Below are 12,829 nucleotides of genomic sequence, written 5' to 3' on the forward strand. Positions count from 1 at the left end.
TCTAGCTAACAACTCTACACTTTCACAAACGAAATATATAAGGCCTATCTTATAGTTATTAAACACACAAAAATAACTTTTAAAAGGAAAAGCTAAAGTTGTTAGAGAGGTAAAGTAACAGGTATACTTACATTCCCAGTGAGACAGCAAACTGCTAACAGGAACTAAAGAAAAATATTAAAAATGACATCATGTAAAAATACAGAAAAATTATTTCACTCAGCATTAGAAGAGGAAGGCTATAGATTGAACCTTTGGGAAAACCCACATTTAAATGAGATGGACCAGCTGAGTAGATGAGATTGAACAACTAGACAGAAGGAGATTATGAGACAAAGAGTGCAAACTTAACTAGGGAGACAAGTAGTCAACAACAACAACAAAAAGTGACCAATAGTGCAAACGGCCACAGAAAGGGCAAATAAAATAAAGACCAAAGAGTGTTGGTGGACTTGGCAATTAGAAGGTAACCTCAGAAAGAACACTTTCACTGATGAGGGCAAAAGCCCAGATTATACTACAAGCATTTCTTTTAACATAATATATGTATTCTAGAAAAACTGCAACAGGGCTTAAAGGAAAAAAAAGAATTGGGGTAGACACTCAAAACCTGTGTATCGGGGAATGGGAAATGGCTGCTAATGGGTATTGGGTTTCTTTTAGGTATGCTGAAAATGTTCTAAAAATTGGATTGTGATGATGGTCACGTAATTCTGTGAATACACTAAATAGCACTGAATTGCACACTTTAAATAAAGTTAATTTATTTAAAGTGGGCAATTTATAATGAATTTATAAAATAGGTGAATTTGATAATATGTGAATCTCAATAAAACTATATTAAAAAAACTATTAGGGAATGAGTAGATCAGAGCAGACTCAGGCAGAAAAAAGCTCATGACTACAGACAGCTCAGAGCCATCATCCCTCAAGCCGAAAATACTTGGTACTGAAAGAGAAAGGAAAAACTCAACATTTGTGGAGTGCCTAATTTGTGCCAATCACTCATGTAACAACCTTTATATACATTATTTCATTAAATCCTCACAATTACTCTGTTATCCCCATTTAAAAAATGGGAAACTTGAGACTTAACCAACTAAGCCAACATCACACAGCTATTAAATTGCAGAGCCATAATCCAAACAAACTCAGATCTGATTTCAAAGGCTTCTAGCTTCTGTTCTTTCCAGTGTATCATACTAAATTCATTCCTATGGCATTCTTTTTCTAGGCCTTGGGAAAATATAAATTGAATTTCTTCTAAAAACTTGTACCTAGAAACACAATCACAGAACATTGGGGCTAGAACGGTATTAGTGATCATTAAAAAACAGAAATCACAAAAACAAAAACCTATCCATCTTTGGAAATGGAACATTTAAGAACACAAACTGAAATTGCACTGGGGGAGATGACTTGGTTTATTCAGGCAGGTGACTCAGTATAGCAGGAGACTAGTACAGAGGATATCAAAATTAAATAAAAACAATAGAATAGAAGAGCATGCGACATCTAATTAGATTGAGGTAGGCACATGCTAGACCATACAGTGGAGCTCTGAGATGGTGGGCTGCTGAGGCAGTGCAATCTGCCATGGGCTGAGGGCTGCACCTCCCGAGGGAGGGATCTGTACATGTAGGTGTGTCTTTTAATTTTCTTAAAATAAAACCAAAATGCTCTTGCAGCAGCCAAGACCCAAATAGGGATTTTTCCTTTCCTGCTGAAGGTTGTTCTTCTATTCCCACTATTTTGGCTCTCCTCATAAGGGAAAAATTATATATGGACTAATTTGATTTATGCTACAGTGACATCATTCCCTGATAATAACTGCATATGAGCTAGTTCACACTAGGAAACACACGGTATAACAACACACTATATTATTGTCAGTCATATTAGTATTAATAGTGGGGGTGGTGGTAGTGCAGTAGAAACAAAATAAAACAATGCATACTAACCACTGCACAATGCCAGGTATTTAATGACACTGAAAGAATGTGAACACCTTAGAATCAAGAAAAATGATAAAAATAGCTAGGGAATAAACAAAAATTAATTCAAGTCATGTCAGTGAAAATGGTGAATTAAAAATATCTGAAAAGTCTCTCCTCCATAAAAGCAGTAAGAACACTGGAAGAAATTGTCAAAACCAGCCATTTCTGAAGTGTGGAAATTAGCCAAAGAATTATAGCAGTTGGGAGAACATTTGTTCAAGAAAAATGGCTGACTCTCAGTAAGAAGAGAGAGCTCTGTGGCATTTGAGTTTACCCTATTCCCATCCTCACCTCCCCAGAATATTGGAAAAGCAACAGCCCACATCACAGTGGAAATCAGGAGGCTGGCAGACACTGGAAGAGCAGACTAGAGAACCTTCAAAGCCCCATTCCCAGAGATCTATTATTAACTGACCTGTCTACGGTTCCCCTCTTGTGTGCTTGTCTTCTTTCTTCTCTTTTTTTCCCCTATACTTGTTTCCTGCATGACTGTGTGCCTGTCTTTACTTGGCCTGGCTCAGAGCTCACCCAGGGCAAACTTCCTTTTCATTGGGGGCATTTGTTAAGCATTGGTTAAAAAAAAAAAAAAAGTCAGAGGTCATTGCTGAAGATTGTGGCTGCCTGAAGACAAATAAAAGGCTAATCAGAATGTTTACAAGGAAGAGCCAGGGAATGACACGTCCAGAGGTTCAGCTATGTTCAGGGCTGTGTGTGTAGGCTAAGGTGGAGCTGTCAGTGGCGTGAGTGTTGAGGGTGTGGCATGCCCTACCATGCACACAGAACCCCTATGGAAGATGGGGAGATTTTTTTAATCTCAAGCATTTAAAGAATTCTCTGTCCAATCATTAGCTGTCCAGTACACAAAATGAGCAGAGATTTTACAGAATTAGTTCATAAGAGTCACGTAGCAAACAAACAACAAACAACAATAACAAGTCCTCAGGAAGGAGAAGAATCTAGTTTTCTGATTTGCCACGTTATATTATTTAAAATGTCCACTGTTCAATACAAAATTAAGAAACATGCAAAGAAACAAGTACAGCCCATTCACAGGAAAAAAAAAAAAAAAAAAACGCAGCCAATAGAATCTGTCCCTAAGGAAGCCCAGGCATTAGCTTTATCAGACAATAACTTACATCAGCTATTTTAGATATGTTCAAAGAAGTAAAGGAAACCTATCTAAAGAACTAAAGAAAAATATGAGAATGATGTCTTATCAAAAAGAAAATATCAGTAAAGAAACATTAAGTCATAATAAAGAACCAAATAGAAATTCTGGGGTTAAAAAGTTTAATGAAAAAGAATGCATGGCTGGGTGCTTTAATCTCAGCACTTTGGGAGGCCAAGGCGGGTGGATCACTTGGGGACAGGAGTTCAAGACCAGCCTGACCGATATGGTGAAACCCCATCTCTACTAAAAATACAAAATTAGCCAGGTGTGGTGGCACATGCCTGTAATCTCAGCTACTTGTGAGGCTGAGGTAGGATAATTGCTTGAACACGGGAGGCAGAAGTGGCAGTGAGCTGAGATTGCGCCATGGCACTCTAGCCTGGGCAACAAGAGCAAAACTCTGTCTCCAAAAAAAACAAAACCAAACAAAAAAGAATTCACTAAAAGTTCAACAGCAGAATTGAATCAGAAGAAAGAACTGGCAAACTTGCAGATAGGTTAATTGAGATTATTCAGTCTGAGGAACAGGAAAGAAACAAACAAACAAAAAAGAACAGAGCCTCATGGTCTTGTGGCACACCACTAAGAGAATAAACATATACATAATGAGAGTTCCAAAAGGAGAGAGAGCAAAAGGAGCAGAAAGAATATTTGAAGAAATAATGGCCAAAATCTTCCCAAATTTGATGAAAAATATTTATCTACACATCCAAGAAGCTTAATAAACTCCAAGTAGGAAAACTAGAAGATATACACACTTAGACACCTCGTAATAAAACTGTTGAAAGCCAAAGATAAGGAATCTTGAAAACAGTAAGAGAGGAACAGCTCATCACAAGGAAAAGGATCCTCAATAGTATCTGCTGATATCTCTTCAGAAACCATGGAGACTAGAAGGCAGTGGGATGACATACTCAAAGTTCTGAGGGAAGGGGAGACAGAGAAGGGGAGAAAACTCTCAACCAAGAAGTCTATATCCAGCCTACTTCAAAAATAAAAGAGAAATTGAGACATTCCTAGGTAAAAACAAAATGTTTGTTGGTAGCATGCTTAACCTGCAAGAAACACTAGAAGAAGTCCATCAGGCTGATGTGAAAGGACACTAAACAGTAACTCAAGTTCATGTGAAAAATGAAGAGCATCAGTACAGTACTGAATTATTTTATTTGATTTGTAATTCTTTTACTCCTATCTGATTTAAAAGAAAAACATATAAAGCAGTAATTCTGTGTTGATGGGCATATAATGTGTAAAGATATAACTTGTACAACAGTAATAGCACACAGGAGGGGAGAGAGAATGAAAGTTTTTGTATACTACTTGTGATGGTTAATTTTATGTGTCAACTGAGTGGGCCACGGGGTATCCAGATTAAACATTGTTTCTGGGTGTGTCTGTGAGGCTGTTTCTACATGAGAATAGCATGTGAATCAGTGAACTCGGTAAAGTATAAAGTAGATTGCCCTCCCCAATGTGGTTGCATCATTCAATCCTTTGAGTGCCTGAAGAAAACAGAAGGTGGAGGAAGGATAAATTCATTCCTTATTTTCCTGCCTTACTGCTTGATTTGTGACATCTCATCTCCTGCCCTCAGACTGGGATCACTGGCTCTCCTAGTTCCCAGACCTTCTGACTGAGAAGGTCTGAATTATGCTACTGACCTCCCTGGGTTGCCAGCTTGCAGACAGCAGAATGTGTAATTTTTCAGACTCCTTAATCACGTCAGCCAATTCCTCATATATTGGCTCTATTTCCTTAGAGATCCCTGACTAATTCATTAGTGAAAATGAAGCTGGTATTCGTTTAAACTAGACTGTCATAAACTAGGATATTAATTGTAAGCCCCAGGGTAACCACTAAGAAAATAATTTTAATTAAAAGAAATGACAGGGGAATTAAAATAGTATATTAAAAATATTTAACACAAATGGAAGAAATGGAGGAAAAAAGAAACAAGACATATAGAAACAAACAGCAAAATGGCAAATGTAAAGCCTACCTTATCAGTAATTACATTAAATTACATGAATTAAACATCCCAATAAAAAGTCAGTGACTGGCAGAATGGGCTATAAGAAACATAATCCAACTGTCTACAACAGACACACTTCAGATTCAAAAACATAAATAAACCAAAAGACAGAAAAACATAACAAGATACGACAATTATAAACAGAAATGTACCAAATGGCCCCAAAATACATAAGTAAAAAATGACAAAGAGAGAAATAGACAAATCAACAATAAAGTTTTGATACTCGACTTTCAATACTAGTAGAACAGCTAGACACGGAACCAGAAAATAGACCCTTTAACACTACAAACCAATTAGACCCAATAGACATATGGAGCACTCCATCCATTAACAGCAGAATGCACATTATTCCCAAGTACACGCAGGACATTTTCCAAGACAGGCCATGTGCTAGGCCATTTTAAAAAAGGCCTCAAGGCTGGGCATGGTGGCTCACGCCTGTAATCCTAGCTCTTTGGGAGGCCTAGGTGGAGGATCACCTGAGCTCAGGAGTTTGAGACAAGCCTGGTGCAATACGGCAAGACCCCATCTCTACTAAAAATTAAAAAAAAAAAAAAAATTAGTTAGGCATGGTGGAATGCACCTGTAGTCCCAGCTACTCAGGAAGCTGAGGCACAAGAGTCACTTGAACCCAGCTGGTGGAGGTTGCAGTGAGCCAAGATTGCACTGCTTCACTCTAGCCTGGGTGACAGAGCAAGATGCTGTCTCCAAAAAAAAAAAAAAAAAAAAAAGGCCTCAATAAAATTTAAAGGATTGAACAATACACATTATGACTTCCCATTGCAATTAATTCAAAATGGATCAAAAACTGAATTATAAAAGACAAAACTAGAAAACTCTTAGAAGAAAACATACATGTAAATTTTTGTGACCTTGAATTGAGCAATGTTTTCTTAGATACGACACCAAAAGCATATGCAAACAACAATGAACTTCATAAAAATTAGTTATTTGCTCTTTAAAGGATGTAGGAAAGTGAAAAGACAACTGACAGAATGGGAGAAAATACATGCAAATCATATATCTGATAAGGGTCTAGTATCCAGAGTACATAGAAAATTCTTACAACTGAGCAAAAAGACAAATAATCCAATATAAAAATGAACTAATGATGTTGAGCATGTCATGTGCTTACTGGCCATTTGAGTATCTTTGGAGAAATATCTATTCAAATCCTTTGCCCATTTAAAATTGGATTTATCTTTTCATTTCTAAGAGTTCTTTATATATTCTGGATACTAGACCCTTGCCATATACATGATTTGCAAATACATACATCTGCTTTTTCACACTATACATGAAAAAACAACACTAATAAGAATGTGCTAAACACAAACTTCTCTCCAAGTTAAAGTGTGAATTTAAAAGTGCAATCATGCCTCAGCCTACCCTGATCCCTTTTTTTTCTATTTAGTTTTTCCTGGACCATCATCTAAAGCAGGGTTGTCCAATCTTTTGGCTTCCCTGGACCACATGGGAAGAAGAAGAATTGTCTTGGTCCACACATAAAATACACTAATACTAATGACAGCTGATAAGCTTAAAAAAAAAAAAAAAAAAAATCCCAACAGCCTTCCTGCGCTGCGTGTGGCACAGGTTGAACAAACTTGAACTTAAGGTTTCATAACCACCTCATGAACAAGAAAAGGTCTCAGCAAGGAAAGAGGCTTCTTTAAAGGTTTTCTATTGTAAACTTTTTATGATGGCATTAAACTGTAATTTTTAAGAGGAAAAGTAATTCTGAACCTTGCCATAAACTAGGGCACAAACACACAATTTAAAAACAACAACAACAACTAGCACTTACAATTACCAAAGGCTTAAATGTTAAATCGTTAAGGGTGGGTTGGAGATGAGTGGTAGAGGGTAGGAGGAATGCTATATAGCTGATGTTGCTTGGCAGAATTTCAAAGAAACAATTAAAATGTTACATATTTAGTACAACATGTAGAATATTTTTCAAAGGCTTTATTTCTCTGTTCAAAGACAGAGACTGTCCATGTCTCTTAAAACTCTTCATTTCACTAATATGTAATCAGTTAAAAATAGTAATTTTACTTAAAAATGTTCATCTTTCATAAATATTTTATCCGTAGGAGAAAAATGTTTGCTCTTCTCAAATCAAAACACATTTGTTAAGAGCAGAATTTCACTCAAATAGGAAGGTGATCTTAAATGTGAAATTATCAAATTTATGCAAACTACTGCTAATGCTCTATTTCTACCAATAATTAAGAGATTCCTGTAAATCCTAAAAGCTCAAGAGCAAAGGCACATGACAGCCATGCAACTTTTATACAATGACTCATTGTTGCTGATGCTAAAGTCCTATGAATTTCAATGAAACTTACAGACTTACCAATTTCTAACAAACAAGTGAGATTTGTATACCAAGAAGCCGCAAACAGTCATAGTAATCATATTCTGCGCCTCATAACATCATTCTTCTTGCTAGTTTATGTTGGTTTTAGAACATGGCGGCAAATTTTTTTGACTTCCCATCACAAGGTGAAACTTTCCTTGGTTATGGGTGGGTTTATGACTGCTTCCAACAGAGAAGGGATGCCAGGCAACTTCAAGGCTAGATCATACGAGGCCATGCAGCCTACTAGACACTGAACCACTTACGTAAGAACTTTAAATACCCTGAGGCTGTCATGCTGGAAAGGCTACCTGTAGCCTCTCCAGCTGACAAGTCCCACGCACCTAGTCATTCCCATCAAGGTGCCAGAAATGTGAATGAAGAAACCATCTTGGAAGTACACTCTCCAGTTACAACTGTTGCAGTCCCTGGCTTTCAGCTCTTTCCCAGCTGTGCTACACATAAAGACAGCAGAGACAAGCCATCCCTGTTTCATCCTGTCTGCATCCTGACTCACAGAATCAACAAATGCTTGTTGTTTTATGTCAGTATGTCTGGGGTGGTTAGTTTCTCAGCAATGAATAACTGAAACATAGATCAACAATTTAATTGGACTAACATGAGATGACTGTCAACTTTGGGCAAATAAACTGAAAGACTATAAAGAGATGGTTCTGTTTCTAAAGGAATCTACAACCCAGCATTAGATTCTAACTTGCAGAGACTACCTAACACCTAGAAAAGCATCTGGCACATAGCAGAAATCAGTATTTGCTGAATAAACAAATGAACTATATTATTTAGGATTGAATGTTGTATAATATACATTTCTACCTGAATTTCAATGTTCTTATTTAAGAGAACAGAGAAAGGTCAGGCTGTTCATCACTATCTGTTCAAATGGCATATAAAAATCATATTACATTTTATAATTTTTTTACATTTATATACTCAATAATCACTCTTAGCTATCTGTATCAGGCAAATCACCACCTTTTCCAATCATCCATCTTTTCATTGTATCTTTCATATTACAGGCCTAAGATACTTTAGAAATGATAAAATTGGTAACTTTGATACTAATAAGCACACCTGGAAAATGAAACCTTCAATCAATAAGCCTTTACCAACATGTAAATGAAAAGGCAGTTTGCAATTACCAAGGTTTTTTACATTCTCATTATAAATGGTTTGTTAAGAAACACTAGTAATACTTCAACTGCAAATTAAATTCTTGAATGCATGTTAATTAAAGGAATATTCCTGAAAATCTGTGAAACTGTTATCTTTCAGCTCTCAAAATCATAAATAACTGAACTGACACTTCATTCAGTTCCTCTAACATCTCATAACTGATGTTTATAAAAGAGTTAGAAAAGAAGCCTATGCCCTGAAAAGAACAGTTCTACTGAAAAAAGCAGCCTGAAATATTCTTCAGCCATAACTAGTCCTGACCCAGACTAGTATATTCAAAAGACCAGTGTCAGTTTCCAGGAGGCCTCTGCCATCATGTTCAGATTCTATGCTTGCTGGTTACAGAAGAGATAAAAAAATGCAATGCTACATTATTACACGCATTTTCAAAAGTTTGTTTATCCTACTCTAGAACTGTGTTCTAGACAACAAAGTTGAGAGTTAAGCATTCTATAAATCTAAATGTTTCCAACATTTTAATAAAATCTTTGTTTTTTTCACTGTTTCTCATGTCTTAACTCTGATGTTTAGAAATAAATATCAACAATATATTGATACAGAATGAATCTCTGACTACTACATAGCAGTAGAGAACATGACTTGACCTATGATAGACTCAACATGGCTTATCAGAATAGTAAACAAGAACAGTAAAGCTTAGTCTAACTACAGCATTAACTAAATTTTTGTGACTCAGTCTCCTGATTAATAAAATGAGGGGGATTAGATAATCTCCTTCGAGTCTATGATTTTATGTGTGAGTATAATAGCAAGCCATTCTATATCAGAGTTACACTTGTACATCTAAGTTCACTATGATGTAGTATGCATTGCTTTTCACAGCAATCGAGATTACTGCAGATTTATGCTGTACAACTGGCTTAACTTGAAATTTAGAAATCGGTATTTATTTCTGCCATTTTATGTGATTCTACACAAATGACGTGTACTGTAACTCTTCCTAAGTTAAAGATCAAGTCTTTTAGCAAAATCAAATTATAAAACTCATTAGCTAAATAAATTACTTAAGCTTTTAAAAAGCTTTTATTAAAACAGAAATCCCCACTAAATATTTAGTTTTCCAACTCCTAATTCTTGTTCAGTCTAGTCCCTGAACCCAGAATCTTTACAAGATCTTAGCAAATAAAATAATGTATTTATTTCCGTATTGCAACAAAATTATCGTTTTTATCGGCTGCATATCCCACTGAGTTTATGTGCATAGTATTTTTTAACCCTTCCCTACTTTTAAATATTGATTCCAATTTACCAAACTATGCACAATGTTGCACCGAACATATTTACATACAGTTTTTCCTCCTTTTAGATTATTTCCTTAGGATAATAAACTAGATAAAAGGAGATTTACATTTATATAGTTTTTAAAAACAAACTGCCAAATTGCCTTATAGAAAGAATCTATCATAATATCCTGTCATCCATTTGAATATATCAGTTTCATATTACAGCAGCAGAAATATTAACAGGTATAAAACAGTACTTCCTCACTGTAGTTTTTGTATTCATGTTTTTGATAAATAATGTTAAATACTGTTCCATACAACTTATTTATTGTATCTCTTCTGTACTTGATTTGCCCATTTACTTACTAGTGCTCCGGTTTGTTTTGTTTTAATCAAGTTTTTATGTTAATTTGAACCACCTTTTTCTAAAATCTGGAGTTACTTCTTTTATATTTTTTGCTTACCTGTTTTTGAGATGTGCCTCCAGATCACAGCGTTGCATTACATCTTTGCACACTGAAGAAAATGGACATAAAACTAATAATTTGTCTAGGAGTTTATGAACTAGAATACTAGACTTCTTGCACAACTTAAAATTAAGTCTTTTCCGGTCCAACGGACAGAAATCTTTCTCTTGTAAAAAGTTTCTGAGGCACTTGTAGCAGAATGTATGTCCACAGGGTGTGTCTAGTGGCTGCAGCAGAGGCTGAAGGCAAATATGGCAGACTAGGTCATCATCCACTTCATTCTGGTAATTGTATAAGTGGTTTTCTCTTGTCCAGTGCTGTTGGCCACATTCAAAACACAGAGGGTTTAGAGAAGAGGAGGAGGTCTGTTCCACAGACACCATCTCATCACTTGTTGTTCCCATTTTGAATCAATTCTGTATCCTCATGTGTTAGACTTCCACTTCAGGTTTGGTTTCCTTTAACAGACAGTGATGTATCTGACTAAAGTCAAGGTGTGTTTTTCTAGATAAGCAAAACAAACACATTAAAAAAGGTAATTAATATCAATCAAGATAGGTTAAAAGTATCAATGTAATATTACTGGTTAGCTTTTTTTAGTAAAAAATTAAAGGTTCAATCAGGTAATAAATTAGTCATAAAAAATGAAATTAATTTTCTACTTGGCTAAGAAGAATGACTTACACTTCCAAGTTCTTTTTTATTATAATTTTTAATTGTCTCATTTGATTTTTTTATTTATTTGCTTTTTGAGTCACGGTCTTGCTCTGTCACCCAGGCTGGAGTGCAGTGGTACAATCTCAGCTCATTGCAACCTCTGCCTCCCAGGCTCAAGTGACTCTCCCATCTCAGCCTCCCGAGTAGCTGGGACTACAGGCGCACGCCACCATGCCCTGATAATTTTTTGTATTTTTTTGTAGAGACAGGGTTTCCATGGTGGAAAGCCCAGGGTGGTCTTGAACTCCTGGACTCAAGCAGTCGGCCCTCCCAAAGTGCTAGGATTACAGGTGTGAGCCACCGTGCCTGGCCCCCACTGTCAAGTTCTTGATAAAAAAAACAACTTCTGATGAAAGGTAAAGACACCATATATTACATAGTGTGACATAAGAAACAATCTATTTGTTTTACTGACTGAAACCCCAAATATGTCACTGTTCAATGGTAGTTTTAAAGCCAATTAATTGTGCTAATAGTAATGCTGTTTGAGGTATATAATACATTTGCATGTCATCTTAGACATGCTTCTTTGCTTCTGATTGATTTTATGCATTTACAGTACAACATCAAAGATTGTGTCTTTGAAATGTAGTCTCAAGGATAATTCAGAATCAACTAACACAGGAACAGAAAACCAAACACCACATGTTCTCACTCATAAGTGGAAGCTGAACAATGAGAAGAAATGGACACAGGGAGGGGAACATCACACACTAGGGCCTGTCAGGGGATGGGAGGCTAGGGGAGGGATAGCATTAAGAGTAATACCTAATGTAGATGACGGGTTGATGGGTGCAGCAAACCACCACGGCACATGTATACCTAATGTAATAAACCTGCATGTTCTGCACACGTATCCTGGAAATTAAAGCATAATAATAATAAAAAATGACCTTTGCTCAGCACTATGGGAAAAATGAATTTCAAAATATGTATGATTTGAATACTCTCTCCATATGTAACACAGATTATAGAAAGATACATCTGCATAGCATATATAAATAACAGCGCAAACGCTGCAAAGTACAATACTATTTTATTCCACTAAAAGAAAAAACCTGCCGAAATTCAATTAAACAACTAAGATATGTTATACATTTCAATTTCACCTCATAGTATTCCATACTTCGATTTGGGCTTGCTTATCAGAGCAGCAGTGTGTGTGTGTGTGCGCGTGTGTGCGCGTGCACGCGCGTCCTCTCCAATATCACTTTTTTTTTAAGTTCGATCTGTTGCCCAGGCTGGAGTACAGTGGCGTACTTGGCTCACTGCGACCTCTGGCTCCCAAGTTCAAGCGATTCTCCTGCCTCAGCCTCTCGCGCAGCTGGGATTACAGATGCCCGCCATCACGCCTGGCTAATTTTTGTATTTTTAGTAGAGACGGGGTTTCACCATATTGGCCAGGTGGGTCTCAAACTGCTCACCTCAGGTGATCCACCCGCCTTGGCCTCCCAGAGCGCTGGGATTACAGGTGTAAGCCACCATGCCCGGCCCTCCAATATAACTCTTAGAACAGCCTCCTCCAGGGTAGTGCGAGCCTAGCCAGGAATGCTCCCCTCATCCGTTTCCATCTTTCTACTGCTGAAGGATCAGGGATTAAATATTCAACTCCAAAGGCAGCAGCTCTGTATTTCTTCTTCTG

General features: G+C 36.7%; 1 protein-coding gene across 7 annotated transcripts in view; it reads right to left on the reverse strand.

Annotated features, from left to right (window-relative positions):
• Positions 1–12,829, reverse strand: part of LNX2 (ligand of numb-protein X 2) — a 109,001-nt gene that overhangs the window by 25,027 nt on the left and 71,145 nt on the right. For 5 of the 7 annotated variants that reach the window (XM_055244136.2, XM_063619228.1, XM_063619226.1 and 2 more), the window contains one exon: positions 10,468–10,974. In XM_055244136.2, coding sequence (XP_055100111.1) covers positions 10,468–10,874 — 407 coding nt within the window. In that variant the 5' untranslated portion in view covers positions 10,875–10,974. Of the gene's footprint in view, positions 1–10,467; positions 10,975–11,955; positions 12,046–12,829 lie in introns of all 7 variants that reach the window. The other 2 variants (XM_063619227.1, XM_063619225.1) reach the window with 1 other exon arrangement.

The sequence above is a fragment of the Symphalangus syndactylus genome, chromosome 15 (genome assembly GCF_028878055.3).
Source record: "Symphalangus syndactylus isolate Jambi chromosome 15, NHGRI_mSymSyn1-v2.1_pri, whole genome shotgun sequence".
Taxonomy (NCBI): Eukaryota; Metazoa; Chordata; class Mammalia; order Primates; family Hylobatidae; genus Symphalangus; species Symphalangus syndactylus.